The sequence below is a fragment of the Malassezia japonica genome, chromosome 1 (genome assembly GCF_029542785.1).
Source record: "Malassezia japonica chromosome 1, complete sequence".
Classification (NCBI taxonomy): Eukaryota; Fungi; Basidiomycota; class Malasseziomycetes; order Malasseziales; family Malasseziaceae; genus Malassezia; species Malassezia japonica.
In genome coordinates, this window is record NC_083370.1 from 1,166,193 (window position 1) to 1,187,251 (window position 21,059).

The 21,059-nt window shown below is 64.7% G+C and overlaps 10 protein-coding genes across 10 annotated transcripts; 5 read left to right on the top strand and 5 right to left on the bottom strand.

Moving 5' to 3' along the window:
• Positions 1 to 14: 14 nt before the first annotated feature.
• UTP4 (U3 small nucleolar RNA-associated protein) lies at positions 15 to 2,549 on the top strand (the record flags this gene model as incomplete). The annotated part of the gene is made up of 1 exon (XM_060264623.1): positions 15 to 2,549. The coding sequence occupies one exon, from the start codon at positions 15 to 17 to the stop codon at positions 2,547 to 2,549; it is 2,535 nt and encodes an 844-aa protein (XP_060120606.1).
• A 12-nt stretch (positions 2,550 to 2,561) lies between these two features.
• On the bottom strand, positions 2,562 to 4,901 carry MAK5 (RNA helicase; the record flags this gene model as incomplete). Its single annotated transcript, XM_060264624.1, has 1 exon — positions 2,562 to 4,901. One exon carries the CDS (start codon positions 4,899 to 4,901, stop codon positions 2,562 to 2,564), a length of 2,340 nt encoding a protein of 779 aa, XP_060120607.1.
• A 161-nt stretch (positions 4,902 to 5,062) lies between these two features.
• Positions 5,063 to 6,310, top strand: YOX1 (Homeobox protein yox1; the record flags this gene model as incomplete). Its single annotated transcript, XM_060264625.1, has 1 exon — positions 5,063 to 6,310. The coding sequence occupies one exon, from the start codon at positions 5,063 to 5,065 to the stop codon at positions 6,308 to 6,310; it is 1,248 nt and encodes a 415-aa protein (XP_060120608.1).
• Positions 6,311 to 6,324: 14 nt separating this feature from the next.
• Positions 6,325 to 7,556, bottom strand: MJAP1_000659 (nicotinamide-nucleotide adenylyltransferase; the record flags this gene model as incomplete). Its single annotated transcript, XM_060264626.1, has 3 exons — positions 6,325 to 6,973; positions 6,996 to 7,108; positions 7,131 to 7,556. 3 exons carry the CDS (start codon positions 7,554 to 7,556, stop codon positions 6,325 to 6,327), a joined length of 1,188 nt encoding a protein of 395 aa, XP_060120609.1.
• Positions 7,557 to 7,592: 36 nt separating this feature from the next.
• MJAP1_000660 (uncharacterized protein) lies at positions 7,593 to 11,140 on the bottom strand (the record flags this gene model as incomplete). Its single annotated transcript, XM_060264627.1, has 4 exons — positions 7,593 to 7,652; positions 7,675 to 7,747; positions 7,770 to 9,695; positions 9,900 to 11,140. 4 exons carry the CDS (start codon positions 11,138 to 11,140, stop codon positions 7,593 to 7,595), a joined length of 3,300 nt encoding a protein of 1,099 aa, XP_060120610.1.
• Positions 11,141 to 11,221: 81 nt separating this feature from the next.
• MJAP1_000661 (RNA helicase) lies at positions 11,222 to 13,172 on the top strand (the record flags this gene model as incomplete). Its single annotated transcript, XM_060264628.1, has 2 exons — positions 11,222 to 11,235; positions 11,291 to 13,172. The coding sequence occupies 2 exons, from the start codon at positions 11,222 to 11,224 to the stop codon at positions 13,170 to 13,172; spliced, it is 1,896 nt and encodes a 631-aa protein (XP_060120611.1).
• Positions 13,173 to 13,204: 32 nt separating this feature from the next.
• On the bottom strand, positions 13,205 to 15,442 carry ORC3 (Origin recognition complex subunit 3; the record flags this gene model as incomplete). Its single annotated transcript, XM_060264629.1, has 4 exons — positions 13,205 to 15,108; positions 15,131 to 15,227; positions 15,250 to 15,396; positions 15,419 to 15,442. 4 exons carry the CDS (start codon positions 15,440 to 15,442, stop codon positions 13,205 to 13,207), a joined length of 2,172 nt encoding a protein of 723 aa, XP_060120612.1.
• A 59-nt stretch (positions 15,443 to 15,501) lies between these two features.
• On the top strand, positions 15,502 to 16,361 carry pis1 (CDP-diacylglycerol--inositol 3-phosphatidyltransferase; the record flags this gene model as incomplete). Its single annotated transcript, XM_060264630.1, has 3 exons — positions 15,502 to 15,791; positions 15,814 to 16,009; positions 16,032 to 16,361. 3 exons carry the CDS (start codon positions 15,502 to 15,504, stop codon positions 16,359 to 16,361), a joined length of 816 nt encoding a protein of 271 aa, XP_060120613.1.
• A 101-nt stretch (positions 16,362 to 16,462) lies between these two features.
• Positions 16,463 to 19,885, bottom strand: NPR2_1 (Nitrogen permease regulator 2; the record flags this gene model as incomplete). Its single annotated transcript, XM_060264631.1, has 4 exons — positions 16,463 to 17,428; positions 17,451 to 17,580; positions 17,755 to 19,421; positions 19,445 to 19,885. 4 exons carry the CDS (start codon positions 19,883 to 19,885, stop codon positions 16,463 to 16,465), a joined length of 3,204 nt encoding a protein of 1,067 aa, XP_060120614.1.
• A 48-nt stretch (positions 19,886 to 19,933) lies between these two features.
• Positions 19,934 to 21,055, top strand: MJAP1_000665 (glutaminyl-peptide cyclotransferase; the record flags this gene model as incomplete). The annotated part of the gene is made up of 1 exon (XM_060264632.1): positions 19,934 to 21,055. The coding sequence occupies one exon, from the start codon at positions 19,934 to 19,936 to the stop codon at positions 21,053 to 21,055; it is 1,122 nt and encodes a 373-aa protein (XP_060120615.1).
• Positions 21,056 to 21,059: the final 4 nt, after the last annotated feature.

The following is a 21,059-nucleotide window of genomic DNA, read 5'->3' on the forward strand; positions in this document are numbered from 1 at the left end:
TTTTCTGTGCCGCGATGAACGAGGTGCAGGAGCCGGCTGCGCGGCCGATGCCGCTGCACCGCGTGCGCTTTGTAGACTGGTCGCCGTCATCTATCACGGCGCTGGCCTTTTCGCCGACGGCCCCTGCGGCCGGCGGCGCGGCGCACCAGGCGCATACGCCGCGGTGCGTCCTGGCGATCGGCCGCGAGAACGGGAATATCGACCTGTGCACCTGGTGCGAGGACGCAGCTGCGGAAAGCACGAGTGGCGCGCCGCTCGCCAAGGGCTGGATGGTCGAAACAACCCTGTTTGGCGACGTAAACTACAAGATCGAGGCACTCGCCTTTACCAAGAGCACCATGGACGGCGCGGAGCGCTTGCGCCTCTTTTCCACGTCGGGCGGCAGCATCGTCACGGAGCACTACCTGCCGTGGTCGATCGCGTGCGTGACCGAGGGCGGCAAGCGCCACGACGTGCACGCCGCCACACGCACGCTCTCGTCGGGCGGCGGCGCAATCTGGAGCATGGCCGCCTCGCCGCTGAACCAGTACCTCGCCATCGGCTGTGAGGACGGCGTAGTGCGCCTCATTGACGTGACGGGGGACGCGTTTGAGCACGTCCACGGCGCGCGCATCCGCGCGGAAAACGGCGAGATGGCCGACGCGCCCCGCATGGCGCGCGTCGCCTCGCGCATCCTGTCCCTCGCCTGGGGACCGCCACGCCGTGCGACACGCCCGGCGCCGCGCCGCACGGCCGACTCGGACTCGGACTCGGACTCGGAGGAGGAAGAGGACGAGGAAATCTGGCGCGAGGGATTCCTCCTCGGCGGCCTCGGCAACTCGACGGCGGCCGTGTGGGACGTCGAGAGCGGCCAGCTGCGCTCGCGCCTCACGGTGATGAAGAACCGCAACGAGCACACGATCGTCTGGGCCGTCGCCGTGCTCGGCGACGGGACACTCGTCACGGGCGACTCGACCGGACGCGTTACCTTTTTCGACGCGCGCACGCGCGTGCCCGTGTCCGGCGCGACGTTCCAGTGCCACACCGGCGGCGCAGACGTGCTGAGCCTGTGTGTGAGCACCGACGGACGCACTGTGTACAGTGCGGGCGTCGACCAAAAGGTGGCCGAGTACAGCTTGGTCGGCCATACGTGGGCGCATACGGCGACGCGCCGCCTGCACGCGCACGATATCCGTGCGCTTGCGGTTGATCCCCCCTTTGATATCCAGCGTGCGAGCACGAGCGCGATCGTGCCGACGCGCCTGCCGGTGCTCGTGAGCGGCGGCATCGATTTCCACCTGGTCCTCACGCCGGCCGCGCCGCAGCGTGGGCCGTCGTTTGCGAATCCGATCTCGTCGAGCGCGTCGACGCGCTTTGCGGACACGACGCAGCGCCGCGTGCCGTTTGTGCCGCAGAATGCGCGCGCGGGCGTCGCGGGTGGCGCCGTGGTCAAGATGTGCGATGCACGGCGCTGGATTGTGCTGCGCCGCGACACGAGCGTCGCGGTCTGGGCGCTGAGCGACGATGCGGAGCGGCCGTGGCACAAGCTCTGTGAGCTCGAGCTGCGCACCCGCTCGAACCTCGTGGAAGCGACCGTCTCGCCGGACGGTGCGTACCTCGCGGTTTCGGACCTGTACGAGACGAAGCTCTTTGCGCTGTCGCCTTCAGACGACGGGCTGCAGCCGCGGCGCGTCAAGGGCCTCGGCGCGGCGATCCACGGCACCGACGCCCCGGCGCCAGGCGCCTCGGTCCTCGTCTTTACGCCGGACAGCACGCGCCTGATTCTCGGTACGCTCCACGGCGCGTTTGTGCACCTCGTCCAGCTGCCGGCGCTCGGCGAGCTGCAGTTGCTGCGCTCCTTTACGCAGCACCGCCAGCGCTACACGCCCGAAGAGGGGCGCGGCGGGCGTGTACTCGCCGGCGCGCGGAATGCCAAGGACCGCGAGGCGCTCGCGCGCGACGTCTTTGCGACGATCGTCCTGGCGCTCGTGTCGCCCGACGGCCAGTGGCTCGTGAGCGTGGACAATGTGCGCCGCATGCACGTGTTCCACCTCGATACGCTCTCGCACCAGCGCGTGCTTGCGTCGCCCGCGAGCCTGCCCACCTCGGCCGTATTCCATCCCCAGCACCCCAATGTGCTCGCCGTGACGCTGCCCACGAACCAGGTCGCATTCTACGACCTGGAAGGGGGACGTACCGGTGCGTGGGAGCAGGAGCTCCGTGCGCAGCTCGACACGCAGCTTGCCAAGGTGCGTGAGCCGGTGGTCGGCTGCGTCTGGCTCCCGGGCGCGGTCAAGGAGGAGGCGACGCTCGTCCTGTACGGCCCGACGTGGATCTGCACTGCGCGCCACCGCGCGACGCCGGCCGCCGGCGGGACCAAGCGCCGCAGCGAGGCGCCGGCCGCACACGACGTCTGGAGCGTGCGCACGACGTTCAAGTACCAGCCGCTGCTCTCGGTGCATGCGCTGCTGCGCCCCGAGGCCGAGCTGCTCGTAATCGAGCGCCCGTACTTTGCGCTGGCGCAGTCGCTCCCGCCGTCGTTCTACCGCGGAGCCAAGTACGGCTTCTAGATACATACGTAGCTACCGACGTTGCTTCTTTGCCGCAGACATGTCTGCATGCGCCGTCGAGCGCTTGATGCCGAGCACCTCGCGGTCACCCTCGAGCAGGCGCTCGAGCAGCTCGGGGCGCGTGCCGCTCGTGAGGTACTTTTGGCTCACGCCGCGCGTCGTGATCGGGCGCGCGAGCAGCGCGGCGAGCTGCTGCTTGAGCGCGGCGAGGCGCGCGTCCTTGGCGGCAGCGCTCTTCTTGCGGCCGCTCGCGGCGGTGTCCGCGTCCGGGTCCTCGTCGTCGCTCTCGAGGTCCATGTCGACTTCCTCGGCGAGTTTCTTGATCCAGGCATCCTCGTGCGACGCTTTGTTGTGCTTGTGCTGCAGCGCATCAATCTGCTTGGCAAGGCTCAGGCGCTCGCGCACCGGCTCGAGGAGCGTGTACTCGATCGGGAGCGCCTGCAGAGGGTCGGCGCGCTGCAGCGCACGCCACAGCGCCGCCAGCAGCCGCTGCTCGTTCGGCTCGACGAGCGCGACGGCAATGCCGTGGTGGCCCGCACGTGCCGTACGGCCGGAGCGGTGCACGTATGCGTCGGCGGAGCGCGGCAGCTGGAAGTGCACGACGTGGTCGACGCCTTCCACGTCGATACCACGCGCCGCGACGTCGGTCGCCAGGAGCACCTTGGGCTTGCCGTCATCGCGGCGGAAGCGGTCGAGGTTGCGCAGGCGCTGCTGCTGCTGCAGCTGGCCGTGCAAGGGATACACGTCGAGGCCGAGCGCGGTGAGAATTGGGGTCAGGCGACGCACGCCGTCGATCGCATTCAGAAAGACGAGCGTCCGGCCGGGATACCGCATGAGCAGGTAGTACAGGTAGGCGTCCTTTTCCTTGCCGATGCACTCGATCTTGGCCTCAAGCAGGTTGGAGGCGACGCGCTTCTCCGTGACGAGGTCGACGATCGCCACGTCCTCGTCGCGGAAATCGACGCGGCTCAAGAGGTCGTCAAGCGTGTTGGTCGGCTCGGCGCTGCGCTTCTTTTTGCGCCACTGTTTCCTCTTGAGGTTCTGCTGCAGGGATTTGGCCATGGTCGCAGAAAACACGAGCGTCTGCATATCCGGATTCGCAGGGATCGCTCCGGCCGTGCGGCGCACCATGCGCAGGATCGCGTCCATCTCGGCAAAGTGCCCGGCCTCGACCATGCGGTCCGCCTCGTCGATCACGAGGAAACGCGCCTGGCGCATGCGGCGCGCAAAGCCGTCGTTTTGCTTCAGCACGTCCCACAGACGGCCGGGCGTCGCGACGACAATGTGCGCACCGCCACGCTGCTCCAGCATACGCTCCTGCTTCTGGATCGCCATACCACCACAGATCGTGGCAATGTTGGCAAAGCGGCCGCCCGCGTCCGACACGGCCTGCAGGTGCTGGCCCACCTGCAGGGCAAGCTCACGCGTGGGCGCGAGGATCAGCGCCTCCAAGGGGCGGTCGAACGACGTAGATGGGTGCTCGGCAATGTACTGCAGGATCGGCAGGCCGTACGCAAGCGTCTTGCCCGAACCCGTCTCTGCGACACCGACCACGTCGCGCGGCGTCGCGTCGAGACCGAGCGAGAGGGGGAGCGTTTCTGCCTGCACCTGCGTCGGCGTCTGGAAGCCGAGCTTGGCAAGCGCGCGCTTGATGGGCGCCAAAAGAGGGAAAACGCTCCAGCCCGGAAGCGCCGCATCCGCACCTTGCTGGTCGTCGTCGCCTGCGTCGTCGTCTTCGAGCAGCGACTGCTCGCGCGCTGCAAGCAGCGCCGCATTAATATCGAGGTCGCCGTCGTCGGCGAGGTGCGCCGCGCGGCGGTCCTTGGAGGACAGGGGGCGCGGCTGGGTATCAGAAGACGCCTCGGTGGCGTCCTCGGCGTCCTCCTCCTCCTCCTCCTCGGCATCCTCCTCCTCTTCGTCATCGATCCCGTCCTCGTCTTCGTCCTCCTCGTCGTCGATCTCGGCCGCCTTGCGTTTGCCTTTCGGCTCGGCCTTTTTGCTCGGCTCGGCCTTTTTGCTCGGCTCGGCCTTCTTGCCCGCCTTGGCCTTCTTGCTTGTCTCTTTTGTCTCATCACCCTTCTTTCTCTCCTCTCCCTTTCCTTCTTTTCCTTTCGCCTTGACAATCTTGGCGGTCTTGTTTTTTCCAGTGGCATCCTTCTCGTACACGACGTCGAATCCCTCGACGGCCTGCAGGCCCATGAACCCGTCGTCGTCGAGGTCGAGCGCATCAAAGCCGTCGTCGGTCGTTACATTCACGCTTTCTGCCTGCGAACTAAGCGGCATGCTCTTCCACGGCAAGTCGCCCTGGCGCATCGACGCCCCGTGCGCGCCGCGCCGCTTGCCCCCCGCCATGGTCCGTGGAGGAAACTTTTTTTGCTGCGTGGTGCACATGGCAGGCATGTGCCTCCACACGCCGGCGCGTCGCGCGTGGCCAAACAAACACCGATCACGAGCGCGCTCGGGCGAGCAAGGCGGGGTTTGCTTGCGACTGCGAGGGTCAGCCAGAGTATAGGATGGCGAGCGTGGAGGGTGTGCAAGGCGTGCTGCGTGAGGCACAGGCGCATCCTGCCGGCGGGCATAGCCAGGACCTCCGCGAGAAGAAGCGTCGGCGCCGTACGCGTCCGCACGAGGTCGACATCCTCATGTCGGCCTACCTGCAGAACGCATTTCCGAACGAAAAGACGCGGGAGCGGCTTGCACAGAGTGTCAACATGACGCCGCGGGCCGTCTCTATCTGGTTTCAGAACCGGCGTCAGGCGGAAAAGAAGCGCTCGCAGCGCTACGGCGCGACGAGCCCACACGCGCTTGGCGTGCGCGTGCCGGTGACCGAGGTGCCCCCTAATGCTGCTGCGCCGGTGCACCGCGACCTCGCCAAGCTGGTCGGACCACTGCCGCACGCAGCGCAGCGCCAGGGCACGATGCAGCGTGTCAAGAGCTCGCCGTGCATTTCGCTCACGACCAACGCACACGGCCACGCCCAGCTCGGACCGATAGAGGAGCAGAAGGACTGCGCGATCTGGCAGCGCATGGAGAGCTCGAGCGCATGGAGCGGCTCGAGTGATTTCGACGAGCCGTCGCCGGACCGGTCCCACGACGAAGACGAGGACGAAATGACGCTGCGTCGGCTGGCGCAGCGCCGCAACGAGCGCGTGCGCAAGCGCGAGGCGACGGACGCTTCGGACGCGCGCCAGATGATCCAGGAGCGCGCCAGCACGCGCCGCACGCACGCGCCGGCGGCGCGCGGCCTGAAGCGCCACGCGTCGCTCAGCCTCGAGTTTGCCGCGGCGCGCGAAACGTCCCCGCCCGAGTCCAAGCCGGCGCTGCGCCGCACAGAGAGCATGCCGGTGCGCGCGCCGCTGCAGCCGATCCAGGCGCCCACCGCGCGGCCGCCGGCGATGCGGCGGCCGCGCCTCGGGGCCGAGAACGTGCCGCCGGTGCGTGGGCTGCACCCGCTGCGCCGCGCGACGTCCGCCTCGGCACGTATGCCGCTGCGGGCGGACGCGCACGCGTACTGGCCGCGTGCGGCGCCTATTCCCGTTACGCGCCGCGAGTCGAGCGCGCGGAGCGATGCGCTCCCTGCGCCGGCCAAGTCGGAGGAGCACGACGACAGTGGCTTCTTTGACGAGAGCTCGCAAAGCACGATCGATGTGCACTCCTCGCCCGAGTCGGCGAAGCATGCTATGCCAAACTTTACGGAAAACGACCGTCAGGCCGTGGAATTGCTACTGGGCCTAGGGATTGTGTCGAGTCGGCGTACATAGCTACATACCCAGCGCTAGCTCTTACCAAGCTGCTCCGTCGAGAGGTACAGCGCATTTTGCTCGATGTACTGGATGACACTGTTCGGCAGCAGGTACTTGATCGAATAGCCGCGGCGCACAAAGAGGCGCACCTTGGACGAGCTGATGTCGTTATAGATCGTCTGCTTCACGACGATCAAGTTGCGGCGGTGCTTCCAGAGGAGGTCGTGCGACAAGAGGAACGACCACACATCCGCACCCGTGCGCTCCACAATCAGGCAGCCGTACAGGCCGAGGATGTGGTGCAGATCTTGATCCGCCCACACGCCGGGCTCGCCCATGCTCTGGATCAGATCGCCGCCCGCCAGTAGCATGATCTTGATCGGCTTGCGGCTGCCGTCGCTCATCTGAATCCCACGCTCGTTCTGCGCGCCGTTGATCTCCTCGTGAAAGTGATCGAGGACAACGGCGGTGCGTTGGTACTCGCCTTGCAGCGACTCCCATGCGTCGACCATGAGCCAGTTGGAAGAGCGCTCCACGGCAAGCTCACACATGCGCACGCGGTGCGTCGCCTTGGCCAGGCCGTCTTTTTTGTACTGGTCCGACACCGGGCTGTAGTAGCCGGCCAACAGCTCGTAGTCGCCGCTCTCGATGACTTGATCTTTTGCCATTTCAAACATGCGCCTGGGTCAGCTTGGGTACGCACAAGTGCAGATAGGTAGGGGGTGAGAAACTGCCACAGGCCACGACCACCAGGGGGGTCTTGCGCTCGTCGCGCATCTTTGTGGGGAAACGATGCCGGGGGAAGGTGTAGGTGTCCTGTCTTAGCCATCCAACGTACCATCGACTCGCCTTGCCGGGGAACAGGCGCAGTAAAGGGCGACTTAATCGAAGCATCTTCCTCTTCCGGCGGCGCCTTTGCATCTTCGTGCTCGTCGAGCTCGTCATCGAGCTCGCCGGGCTCGCTCGTGTGCCGATCGAGCGCCCAGGCCGGCACGTCGCGGTCATAGCGGCCGTGGACCGGCGCGGCCGTGCTATGCGCATGCGTCCTCGGCGGCACCTGCGACGCACTGCCGGCCGCACGCACACTCGTCGGCACCGGCTGGTCGAGGCCTTGCGTCACGGGGCCTGCGCCCGTCACGGCCGCACCGGTGAACGGCGGCGAGTCCAGACGGTACGAGTCCTTGTTCAGCGCTTGGTAGCGCAGCGAGGAGACGCCATCCGGGTTCGCGGACGACGCTGCATGCGCCCGCGGGGTGTCGGTCATCGCGGTCGGCAGCCAGCTGAGATATGGGGAAATACACTATTGAGGCGCTACGTGCTTCCTCCAGCGGACGAGGCCGGGGTGTTGGTTGGTTTTGAGCTGCGTTAGCCGAGCCACGTACCGCGCCGACCTCTGCGAGGCGCACCGCCTCCAGGTTGGTGTCTTTGGGAATGTGCCAGAACCGGCAGTTGCAACTGCGTAAGCATTGTGACGTACTCAATCTCCTCGTACTGCCGCACCGTGTAGTCCAGCAGCTCCCATAGATCGCGATCGGGAACCGCATCGCCAGGCAGGCCCTGCGGCGTCTGGCGCGTGAGCGTCCAGCCGTTGCGGCGCCACTCCCAGATGTCGTGCGTGATGCCGCGCACGAGCCAGGCATTGTGCGTCGCAATGACAATCTTGTCAAAGCCTTCTTCTTCCCAGCGCACATATTCCAGCGCAGCGATCACGGCACGCAGCGCGGCACGCTGCATCGTCGTGCGGTTCAAAAAGTCGGGACGCTCAAGACGGCGCGACATGTTGAGCTCCGCACGCTCGTCCTCGCACTTCTCCGCAAGCGACGTGCAGAGACCGGGCGTAGGGGAGTACACGACACCGACGCCGGCTTGCGATTCAGTGTTCTCCGTCGTGCCAAAGTACGACGCGATCGAGCGGCGGTCAAGCGCCTTGGCGCTTCCATCGGACGCCGCACGCTGCGCGAGCTCCGCCGCACGGACTTGGCCACCGGTCAGCAGCGTACCGGCAGAAAAGAGGAGCAGCTGCCGCGGATCGCTGCGGCGCACAAAGCGGTACGGACGCCAGGGGCGGGGGTCGGGCGTAAAGAGCATGCTGATCGTGTCAAACGTTATGGGGCCGGTGGACGCGACGAGCTCGGGGTTCGCACCGTCGTTGCCACTAACGCGCTCCCACTGCGTTCCCGCATCGCGGCCGGGCGTCTGGTGAGAGAGCGTCTCGCTCGCTCGGTACGACGTCAACGTTGGCGCATTCCACGACTTCTTGCTCAGCCTGGGATCGGAAATGCTAGGCGGGATCGCCGTCGTGCTGAGATGCATGTTTTGGCGCACGACGCGCGACATCTCTGGCTTTTGCGTGCCGGAGCGCATGTCGGACACGACACTCAGCTGCGACACGCTCGGCGCAAGACTGGGCGCCATGCTCGGCGTGAGCGACTTGGTGCTGCGGAAAGAGCGTGCATCCGCAGGGCGCTGCGCATTGGTCGTGATCGAGGGGGCAGAAGGAGCGGCGGGGGTGACGTTCGCACCGACGGCGGGCGCGTCACGCGACGCGTCCTTGGGAGCAGCCGCGGGCTCAGCATCCTTGGCGCCCTTTGCCTCGGCGTCGGCTGTGTCCTTCGGCGCCTTTTCCTCTGCTTCGGGCTCTTTTTTGACCTCGCGCTCCTTGGCGCCGGCCGCAGACGCCGTGGACTCCTTGGACTCGGCCGGGGCCTTGCCTTTGGCGTCCGCGGCCTCGGCGGCGGGCTCCTTGGCGCGTTCCGTGTCAAGGGATGCGGCCTTTGTGCCCTGTGCATCGGTCTTCTTGTCGCTGGGATCCTCTGTACCGGCGATCTTGGCATCGGTGCTACCGATATTCTCTGGCTTGGCACTCTTGGCATCATCGGCCTTGGCGTCACGCGGACCCTGGCCGTGCTTGCTGGCATCCGCCTCGGCCTTGGCATTCTTGCTGTCCGCCTCGACATTGTCCTTGACATCTTTGGTGTCCGCCTTGGCGTCCGCGGCACTGCTCTCGGCCTTGGTACCTTTGGCCTTGGCGTTCTTGTCCGCACTGCCCTTGTCTGTAGCGTCCTTGGCGTTTTTAACATCGGTAGCATCTAAAGCACCCGTGCTCTTGGTCTGTGCATTCTTGCTGCCCTTGGTACCTGGCGCAGGAGTGCTGTCCGTGTCGGACACATTCGGTGCGTCATCCTCGGACCGTTTTGGCTCGTCGGCTGCAGCCTGTTCGGCGGCCGTGGTGTCCTTGCCTGTACCTTTGGCGCGTGACACATCCTTGTCCACGGTCTTGCTCTCATCCTTCTCCTGGTCCACTTTCTGTGCCCCAGAAGCCGTGTCCTTATCTTTTCCATGCACCTCACCAGAAATACCATGCACGTCCGCCACTCCACTCGACGCATCTGCGCCCGTCACACTTTGTATGGGCTCAGGGGGGCTGTCAGACTTTGCATTCAAACCCGCCAGATCACTCGATGATTTATTGTGACCAATACTTCCGTGCTTATCGGCAGCCTCCGCACAAGTTTCCATTTTTGTCGTTTCTTCGCTTGCTCTCGTATTTTTCTGGCCATCTTTGGTGGCGGGCGGAGGAGTGATCACATTGTCAGGGCCATGAGACTTTGACGTCTCTGACACGGCCTCTTTCGCCTTCGTAGTGTCGTCCGACGTAGCTGGTTGCTGAGCGGCCTGCGACTTGCGTGCCTTCTTTGCCGCTTTGGCTCGTGCCTTTTTCGAAGTAGGTTTCTGTGCATGCGATTCGTCGACACACTTCTCCTCGTTGGCATCGCGGGAAACGCTTCCAGCTTCGATATCCTCGGCCTTCACACCATCCGCAGCAGCTTCAACGTCATTGACCTGCTGGCGCTCGGTCTTGGCATCATGTGCCACGGTACTCCGTGGGTCGCCCTCTACGCCCTGGGGTCGCTTGGCACGCTCGGCCGGCTCAAGCGTCGGCTGAGCACCGACATGTTCTCCATCGCTCTGCTGGGCCTCAGCGTGGTGGGGGCCAGCACGTTCGGTGTCGCCCCCCTTTCTTTCCTCCTCCTGTCCACGGACCTTGTCCGCGGACTTGGGCTCGGGGCGCTCATTGACTTTTGTACCTTCCAGTACAGCCTCTTCGGCGTCCGGGGTGAGATCGACGGGTTCCGTCTCGTCTCGCTTGGGGTCATCACTGGATGTGGCCTTTGCCCCATCTGCATCCTGTACTGCGCCTTGCGGTCGTACCTCGACGGGTGTCTTGTCGGCGACCGCCCCCGCGTCTTTGGGTACATCGGACCCGGCCCGCTCGGGCACGCCATTGTCCAGCTCGGGAACCTCATTCTTAGCATCGCCGAGATCCACGTCCACCTGGGCCATGCCATCGAGCGAATCTGTGTCGCGACGGGGCGGCAAGGATGCTCCTGGGCTAGTGCGACCTCCGCCCTCGCGCTCGTCTTTGTCGCCACCCTCCTCCCGGTCGCCAGTAATGCCTTTAAGCTCCACTACCCCACGATCTCCCTCCCTCGCTTCTGAACCGCTGCGCTGCGTCTCGGCTTGCGAGGCCTCCGCGGCGCGGTATTCCGCAGCAAGCTGCTGCGCAGGCGTGTCTCCTTCGCAATCTTCATCACCAATCACAAACGTAGGCTCTGTACGAATAGCACGATAATGTCCTTGAATCTCGCTCTCAAAGTCATGCAGCGCGTCCTCGGGCTCCGGAAGCGGTGGCACCAGGAACGTCCGCTTGGCAGAGTTGTGTGGATCACGCTGGTCGGGTGCATACGTAACACCACCCGGCGCGTCAAGACGCACTTGCAGCGTACTCGGGCCTTTTGGTGCAGTACGCCCACGGATCCACGCGTCCAGGAAGCGCGGATCGGCCATGCTGGGAAGATGCAAGCGGCGCACACCTCCACACTGCTTGGTCAGCCAAAAGTTCTCTTCTTCCTGCATGTGGCGTGGATCATGGCAGGGAGTGGGTGCGCCGCTGGCGGCCGCTCGTACCGCCCTACGCTCGTTTTCAACGTGTGCAAGTGTCGCAAAGAAAGGGGGCGCGGTGCCGGCCGTGCAGGACCTCCCCGTATCGGCGCTCGCGGACAAAATCCAGCCCAAGACCTTCCAGGCCTTGACGCAGGGGCCGTTTCACCTCGCTACGCTCACCGAGGTGCAGCGCGAGGTGTTTTCGCTGCTTCCCGAGGTCGCATTCGGTGGCCTGGTCAAGACTTCGGAACCACTTGCCGACGGCGAAGGCCGCGACTTGCTCGTCAAGGCCCGCACCGGTACCGGCAAGACGCTCGGTTTCTTGGTGCCCGCTACCGAGGCGCGCCGCAATGCCTGGGCGGCGCTCCGGAACGGCACTGTGCCCGAGGCATTTGCGCGCTACGTGTCGAAGCACGAGGACCACAAGCTGCTCGAGGCACGTACGGCCGAGCAGCTCGCCAAGCTCCGCACCATCTTTCAACGCCGCGCCGTTGGCACGCTGATCGTTTCGCCTACGCGTGAGCTCGCGAGCCAGATCGCGGCCGAGGCCAAGAAGCTGCTTTCGCACCAGTCCAACGTCGGTGTCCAGCTCTTTGTCGGTGGCGAAAGCCCGCGCATGCAGCGCAAGACCTGGCAGACGACGCCCCGCGACGTGGTCGTCGCGACGCCGGGCCGTCTGCTCGACATGTTGCAGGACGAGAAGCTTGCGGATGCAATCGGTACCACGCAGACGCTTGTCTTGGACGAGGCCGACATGCTGCTCGAGATGGGTTTCCGCGAAGATATCCAAAAGATTATCAACTACCTCCCCAGCACCGAAGAGCGCGCGACGATGCTCTTTAGTGCGACGGTCAACAAGAACATTGAGCGCATCGCCCGCGCAACGCTCCATCCGAACCACCGTTTCATCGACTGCGTGCCGCCCGGCGAGGACAATGTGCACACCCGTATTCCCCAGTACGTCACGACGATTGCGGACGCTGCCGACCTCCTGCCCCATGTCCTGCGCCTCATTGCGCGCGACCAGCTGGAGCACGGCGCCAAGTCCAAGGTGATGCTCTTCTGCCCTACGACCAAGGTCACGCAGGCGCTCTCGCTCCAGCTCCAGGAAGTGCGTGCGCAGCTCCCTGCGGAGAACGAGACGATGGTCTTTGATATCCACAGTGGGCGCGAGCAGGCGCAGCGCTCCAAGATCAGCCAGCGCTTCCGCATGTGCAAGGCCAATCCGAGTGTGATGGTGACGAGTGACGTGAGTGCGCGTGGCGTCGACTACCCCGGCGTGACGCAAGTCATTCAGCTCGGCATCCCGAGCTCCAAGGAGCTGTACGTGCACCGTGTCGGTCGTACTGGCCGTGGCGGCAGCGACGGCCGCTCGGACCTCGTCGTGTCCGACTTTGAGTCGGGCTTTGTCACGTTCGAGCTGCAGGACATGCCGCTGCAGCCGCTCGCTGCCGGTAAGCTCGCTGCCGAGGTCGCAAGCATGGCCGAGGCACTCGATGCGGAGCCCCCGCGCCCCCGCGCCAAGCTCTTCCGGGGCAAGAAGCGCACCGAGGTTCCGGTGCAGCTCCAGGACTACTGCCCGGCGGCGCCGCGCCTCACCGATGAGGTGCTGCGCAGGGCCGTCGACGAGGCGCGGTACAGTCTCCTGGACGAGCCGACGTCGCGCCGCATGTTTACAAGCCTTCTTGGCTTTTACATGAGCCACATCCAGGAGCTGCGCACGAACAAGCGTAACCTCCTCGACGCAATCAGCGAGTGGATGGTCGGCACGTCGGGCCTCACCGAGCGCCCGACGCTCTCGTCGTTTGCGCTGCAGCAGATGGGTATCTTTGGCGGCCCCAACAAGGACCGCGGCCAGGACCGCGGCAGGGCACGCCCCCGCAGCGACCGCGCGCCGCGCAAGAGCTTCGCCAAGCGGGGCAAGGACCGTTGGTAATCCTGTACTATACATAGATCGCTACGCATCCGCTACTCTGGCGCGCCGTCCACGGGCAGGTCCCAAACCGTGCGGCACAGGTGCTCGACCTTGCGCCCGGTGGGGCCAAGCAAGCCCATGTACGCGAGCTCGTTGATCGCAAGCGCAAAGCGCACCTGCACCGCGCGAGCATCGAGGTGGAGCTCGGTGTGCTGCTGCCGCGCATCGCCTTCGAGCGACTGTACAAACGCATCGAGCCAGTCGGCAAGGTTGATAAACTTGCCCGAGTCCTTGTACAGCGAGTAGAGGCGGCACACGTCGGGGATCTCGGCGCCGCGCGTCTCGGCGAGCGTCGCACGCAGCTCGTCGACGTCGGAAATGCCCATGAGTTTTTCCGGCCAGTCTCCGTCGCCGTCGGCGAGGCGCTGGCCAGAGGCGACATTGGCCGCCGCGCGCATCGTCGCGAGCGTCTCGCTCGGCGCGTCGAGCGCAAGCAGGATACCAGCGCGCGCGGCGCCTTCGAGCGCACACGACAGGGGCTCGGCAAAGTCGTACGTCCAAATTGCCGCGCCAAGGCCGGTCGGCGCCGCGTCTTGCATCTGCGCCCAGGTCTGCGCAATGTACTGTGCCAAGGTGCGCGTGGCCTTCTTGGACGTGAGGCGCCGCAGCTCGTGGCGCGCGTCCTCGACAACCTGTGCAGCATCCGCGTCGAGCGCGGGGGTATACGAAGCGAGCTGCGCATCGAGCGTGTGCGTCAGCGCCTCGGTCTCGGACGCCGGTACGGTGCCGGCGAGGTGCTCGAGCAGCGCACGCAGTTGGGCCGAGCTCGGCGTCGTGGGCGTCAGCACATAGGCCGGCTCGCGGCCCATGGAAAAGTCGGTATACGGCACCGGGAGCTCCAACGCGGTCGCGATGCACGCCGAGTAGCTGAGGCGCGTGCCTTGCATGTCGGACATGTGCGTGTGCTCCAAGAGCGACTGGACGATTGCGAGCATCACGATGCGCAGCGCCGCGGCAGTAGCAAGCTCGGTATGCAGCCGCGGCAGCGCGTCGAGCATGTTCTGTGGGCTGCGCAGCGTGTCCTTTAGGTTGGGCGGCAGCGTGCCGCCTTGGGCCATGCACGGCGCGACCATGGCGAGGCGCATCGCCGCGGTCATCTCATCCGTCCAGTGCCGCTCGAGGTGGTCGAGCGTCGGGATGCGCTTGACCCACGCCGAAAGGGGCTGCGTGGAAAAGTGGTGCAAGTACGCAAGGCGCACGACCTGTGCGACGCTCTCCCAGCTCGGCTCGACGTGCCAAAAGCGGCGGCGCACCAGCTCAAAGACACTGCGGCCCAGCCACAACCCCGAGGTCGGCCGCAAAAAGAACGGGCAGACGACGCGCTCCCAGAACGCGGTCTTGTCGGGAAAAACACATGATGCGATGTCCATCAGCTGCAGGACACGCGGCGTGCACGTCGTCGAGAGCCACAGCGTCGGTGTATGCAGGTCCGACGGCATCCGTGCGCGGGGAAGCACAGGGAGTGCTGCCGTATACAGAAACGCGACGCGCAGCTCGACGTGCTCCGCCACCCTGCTCCATGAGAGCACGGCCTGCAGGACATCGTTGAGCGGCGCGGCGGCAAAGCGCTCAGGGCTACATACGAGGAGCACGATCGGCGCTTGGCGTTGGCCCGTCTGCGCAGCGTACCGGTCGAGCAGATCAAGATCGCTGGGGTCGTGCTCCTCGCAGAGTGCCGCAAGCGCCGCGCGCCGCGCGTCGAGGTCGGCCAGCGCCCAGTGCGCCAGATCCTGGCCTTCCCAGTGCTCGGCGAGCTGCGCGATGCTTTCCGCGACGAAAGACGCGAGGCCCGTCGCGAGATTTGGGCACTGCGCGGGGCTAAGCGATACACACACCTGCTCCCCCAGCACTCGCTGCAGCAAGGCAGGAAGCTGCTCGTAGGCCGCGCTGCCCGAAGCTGCGTCAGTCGAGCGACGTACCATCGATTGCAAGCGTTCTTACTCCCGACGTCCCCCGTTTCGCGAGCTTTTCACACACCTCGTGCGCATACGCATCGTAGAGCGTCTCTACCAGCGCCTGTGTGAGCCGCAGAACCTACCTCGAGCTGCGACCGTGCGGCATTCCAGCACGTCTGAAACGCGTCGAAGCGCGCGTCTGCTGCGTACCGCCCCCGCTCGAGCGCCTCAAACCCTGGGAGTACCGGCTGTTCCGCATGTCCCGGCTCGTAGGAATACACAGTGATCGGCTGCGTGAGCCAATCCACCTACCTCGGTGTCGAGCCCCCCCTCCATCGTCGCCTTCGCGTGCGGGGCAATTCGGCCGAGCGACCTTCGTTGCGGCGACGATCGACATGCCGGCAGCGAAGCGCGGAAAGCAGAGCACGCCGCGCCGTAAGGCCAGCGCGGAGCAGGCTGTTGTACACGAAAAGGCGGAGAATGTCTTTTTGTTTGTGCCGAACCTGATCGGCTATGCGCGAGTGATCCTCGCTTCGATTTCGCTCTACTTTATGCGTGACAACCCTCGTGTGTGCACTGTGCTCTACGGTGTCTCGTGCCTTTTGGACGTGTTTGACGGGATGCTTGCGCGCCGCCTGGACCAGAGCACCAAGTTTGGAGCTGTGCTGGATATGGTCACGGACCGGTATGTGGCGGTTCTGACGCAGGTGTACGACGTCGTGTCTGCTGTGCTTCCTGGGCGCCGCGTACCCCCGCTGTGCGCTGCTGTTCATGTTCCTGGTGACGCTTGACTTTAGCAGCCACTACATCCACATGTACAGCACGCTCGTGACGGGCAACAAGTCGCACAAGGTCATTGACTCGAGCCGCTCGCGTATTCTTTCGATGTACTATACCGACACGGTACGTCGCCCGACTTACCCAGCGTGTGCTTTTCCTTTTCTGTGCCGGCAACGAGCTCTTTTTCGTGTGCCTGTACCTGATGGCGTTTTACAAGCAGCCGTTGGACCTCGACGTGCTCGCCATCATGCCCAAGTCCCTCGTGGCTGCGATTGCGACGGAAAAGAGCGGATGGGTGTACTATGTTCTGCACTCTTACGTCCCCTCGTTGACCTGGCCTCAGATCCTTGGCGCGGTGACGTTCCCTGTGTGCGCGGGCAAGCAGATCATCAACTGCGTCCAGTTCTGGAAAGCGGCCAAGACGCTCGCCGACATCGACGTGCAAGAGCGCCGCGCCCGCCGCAGCAAGAAGTAAGCGCACCTGCGTGTGCATGCCGTCACGGAAAAGGCTGGGCCTAGCTCAGCCGTCACAGCATCTAGAGCACAATGCATGAACTGTTCGCATTGGTATCTTGTCTATTGGTAGTCGAGGTAGTCGATATCCAGGAGATGCCACGACTTTTGCGGCCCCTCCTCGAGGTGGCGCGAGATGGTCTCGATGATCATCCACGTGATGCCGTGCGAAATGAAACTGCGCACGGCACTGATGCCCAGGCCGCGGTACAGGCGCAGGAAGCGGTAGAGGGGTACGCCCATCACCTGGCGCCGTGACGCGCCGGTCGCGGCAGACGCGCTATCCGGCCCGTGCTCAAAGAGCAGCTGCTTAAACACCTGGCCTGCGCTCACCTTGGGCGAGCCAGCGAGGGCGTTGCGCTGTGCTTGCGTTTTGAGCAAATCGACAGGATACACGAGCAGCCACGACAAAATGCCGGCCGTGGAGCCGATGAGAAATGAGAGGACAGGCGAAGGAATGCCCAGGGTCTGCTTCCGCGCTTCGAGGCGGTCGCCGACGGCACGAATGGTGTCATACAGGCCAAAGTAGAGTGCAGTACCGAGCGTGTCGCGCGCCATATGCAGCGGGAAGCCGAGGTAGAAGCCACGCAGGCCACCATGCGTGCGGAAGATATCCATCGCCGCCTGCGCGCCGGTCTGTGGCTTGAACGGCACCGCAGGCTGGCCGGGCGCGAGCCCTTTTTGCTTCTGCGAGTGGATCAAGAACTCGAGCTGGCGCTGCACCTTGACGAGCTCAAACGGCGCCGAGCCGCAGCTGATCACCGCGCCGCTCGTCACACCTCCGAGCGCGCCATAGAGTGCGGTGCGCCGCAGATCCTTATTCTCGTCCTTGCCAAAGCGCGCCGCCAGCCAGGACTTTGTGTTGGTATAGATGCTGAACGACGACGTGCGCACAAACGTGATCGTGACCACGGGGATCGTGACACCGCGAAAGAGGCCACGTAACCCTTCCTCACGGATCACGGCTCGCGCACACGACCAGGCGCTGGGGTAGTACTTGACCTGCAGCCGGCTCTTGATGCTATCAAACTGGGTCAGCCATGGCACCTACAGGGAACGACGCAATGGTCGACACGAGCGACGCAGGGCCCGCCGAGGCTAGCGTGGGGTGCTCCTGCGCGAACTCATAAAAGAGGCGCTGCCGCTGCCGGTACAGCGACTCTAGGCGCGACACCATCGCGCTGGCCAGAGACCGACACGCTGCACGCACGACCGGCACTTCTGCCCCGATGACTAATGCAGCGCGATTATTGGCACCGGGTTGCGCCGGAAGTTATAGGGCTATAATTTTGACGCGACTCGGCACTTCACGCGTCGCGAACGGATCCAGGGCGGCGTTGGGGGAGGAAAGCGACGTGGCGGACTCGTGCGCGCCGGGACGCGTGCGCCCGGGGATCGCACTAAAGTAGCTGCCCGAATCGTAGCTGCGCCCACTGTTGGTGCGGTGCGTCGGCCAGGACATCCGTAGATCCGGCGTATGAATCGTGGAACGCTCCGCACCGTCCTCATAGAGCATCCGGCTCACATCGACGGCCGCATAGGGCGAGCCGATCCACTGCAGCATGCGGTTCATCTCTCCCCAACTCATGCCAAAGCGCACGCACAGCTCGTCGTCGGAATGCAGGCCGTCGAGCAGCGAGGGCAACTCGGCGGGCACCGGCATCGGCAGCACGCCGCGGGGGGAACGCAGCGCCGAACGCGACCAGCCCGACTCTTCGCGGTAGGACATGGGCTCGGCCGCGCCGTACGCGAGGCTCGCAACGTCCATCGCCGTCACGGTCGGGCGGTGCGCCGACGTACGCGCCGAGGGGCGCGCGGCAAACTGTGCGCGCCGCGACGTCTCGGGGCGCGTAAAGGCGCTCATCGAAAAGAAGGACTCGTTGTCAGTAGCGCTGTCGAGCACCGGCGTCGCACCCGCAAACTGCAGCCACGATGACGCGGCAGAGCGCGCGGATGCCGTGCCGGCGTGCTGCGCGGCACTCGCCGCGGACGTCGGCGCAATGACCTCGGCGTTGCGGCGGGGCCACTCAGCCTCGACCTCGGCCGTGCGGTCCTCGTCGGAAAAGACAAGGTAGGGGTATCGGTGCACACGGCGCAGGAAGCCTTTGATGATGCCAAACGTGACAAACCGGCGGATATCGATGCGCTGCGTACAGTCTCCCAGCTCGTCTGCCCACTCATAGAGCGTGCGGCCCTGGCGCAGCATCGAGTACATGCGCCACAGCTGGGGAACGGGCAGCGGCGTCTGCTTGGGCGCAGTGACGTACGCGGCACACTCGTGGCCGATCGCCTCGTCGTCCAGCATGCGTGCAGCTTGGGGGCGAATGGCATACATGTTGGAAAACTGAAAAATATCGATCAGAATTGCAAACGAGTAGTAGAGAAGATGCTCGATACACTGCTTCACCAGGAGCAGATCCGTATCGGCGAGCTGCGCAATGCGTTTCGCGTGGTTCACGCCGTTGATATGGGGCAGGAGCTTGACGAGCGTCAGGTCCCAGCTGCCATTCACGTGCTTGTCGAGATTCAGCAAAAGCACAGGGACGTCCCAGTCGTGCACACTTGGGGGGTTGGGATAGGAAGGAAAGAGCTTAAGGTTGATGGCATCGCGCACGGTTCGGCCCAGACCGTGAGGCGTGCGCTTTGAGCGGCTGTGCGACTCCGTCTTTGCGCCAGGCTCGCCTGTATCGCTTCCCAAGCTCGCCTGCGAGTCGGTGCGTGTGGGCGTCTCAAAGGACAGCGAGCGCAGCATATCGCCGCGTGGGCACTTGCCTGCCTGGTCGCGTACGCGCGCTAATGGGCCAGAGGCCTGTGCAATGAGCGCATCCAGCTCCGCAGGGTCGACCAGCGTGAGGTTGTTCTCTCCAGCCGGCTTCGGCGCAGTAAACATGCCATTATCGTCAGACAGCTCGGGAAGTGCGATAAATGTCTCGTAGTACACATTCAAGTCCTCGTACAGCTGCTCGACAATACCGTAGAGACGCGGCAAGTTTTCGAGGCGCGAGACAAACGAGCTTTCTTCCTGGGGTTAGGCGCGCGACGTACCTCGAGCAGGCGCAGTGAGCGGCCGCATTTGCGCACAATCGGCTCGTACGCGCTCACATTCGCACGGCTGTCAAACACAAAGCACAGATTAAAGATAAAGTTGTTGCGTTGGTACTTTTCCGCCTGCTGCAGCAGCACCGGGAAGCCCATGACCTTGTATGACCGCGGCGAATGTGGCGCAGTCGAGTGCGAGCGCACCTCGCACGTAATCAGGCGCCCACACAGCGGCGCCTTGGGGATCACATAGTCCGAGAGCGACGAAAAGTCAAGCATCGGGCGGCGCTGCGACGCAGCCTGCGGCGGCAATGGCGCATCGTGGTTCAAAAACGAGTCTTCTGGCATCTGGAACAAAACCTTGGGGCCATCCACGGGGTGAAAGATCGCCAGGAACGTCGCCTCCAGGCGCGGCAGGAACGACGCCCCCATGCCCTGGCCGTCCATCGTGGGAGCCCGATAGAGATCGGGCCCGATACTTATCGGGCTACCGCCATGCGTTTGGGCTGGGGATGGTGCGCAGGACTGGCGTGGTGTGCGCTGGGCGCACAGGCGCTCGCCGATCGTGCAGAAATGCTCACGAGTGCGGAGTTGAACGGGATCCTTGCGGCTGATCCCGCGCAGCGCCTCGACTTTCGCAACCCAAACACGGTCCTGTCGCGGCTGCTTATTCCCCGGGTGCCGGGCACAGAAAACAGCACGATTGCACGCGAGGCGATCGTATCGACCCTCTCGGAGCTCAGAGACGCACAGGGGAGTAAAAAGTGGCACATCGAGACGCCGTCCTTCGAGGCGCAGACACCGGAAGGCGTGCGAAAAATGACCAACGTGATCGCGACGCGCGATCCGTCCGCGCCGCGCCGCCTGGTGCTCGCAGCCCACTACGACTCCAAGTTCTTTCCGCCAGGGCCGATGGAAGGGTTCATTGGTGCGACAGACAGCGCGGCGCCGTGCGCCGTGCTCCTCGACGTGGCCGTCGCCCTCGACACGTACCTGGACAAGCAGACAGAGCGCATGGCGCAGTGGCGCATGGCGCACCCCGGCTCGTCCGGCGACAGAGACGTGACACTACAGCTGATTTTCTTGGACGGCGAAGAGGCGTTCCACAGCTGGACGCATACGGACTCGGTCTACGGCGCTCGTGACCTGGCCAACAGCTGGGCCGAGACTTGGGTCGTGCCCCACAACAAGCGGCACACGACGCGCCCGGGCTTTGCCGTGCGCGCGATCCAGCAGATTGAAAACTTTGTCCTGCTCGACCTGCTCGGCGCGCCGAATCCCCGGGTGCCCTACTTTTTCGAGCAGACCAAGTGGCTGCATACGCTTCTGCAGCAGATCGAGACGCGCCTCAGCAGCCGCCACGCACTCTACCCCGATGACAAGCAGCGCAGTCCAATCATGGACGCGCGCCGCGGGCCTGCCGGCATCGAGGATGACCACCTTCCGTTCCTTGCCCAAGGCGTGCCGATCCTCCACCTGATTCCGGTGCCGTTTCCCATGGTCTGGCACCAGATCACAGACAATGTGCATGCGCTCGACTATGCCACGCTGTTTGCATGGTCCAAGCTGATGCGTGTGTTTGTCGCAGAGTACCTTGGCCTTGGCCAGCAGAAATAGATAC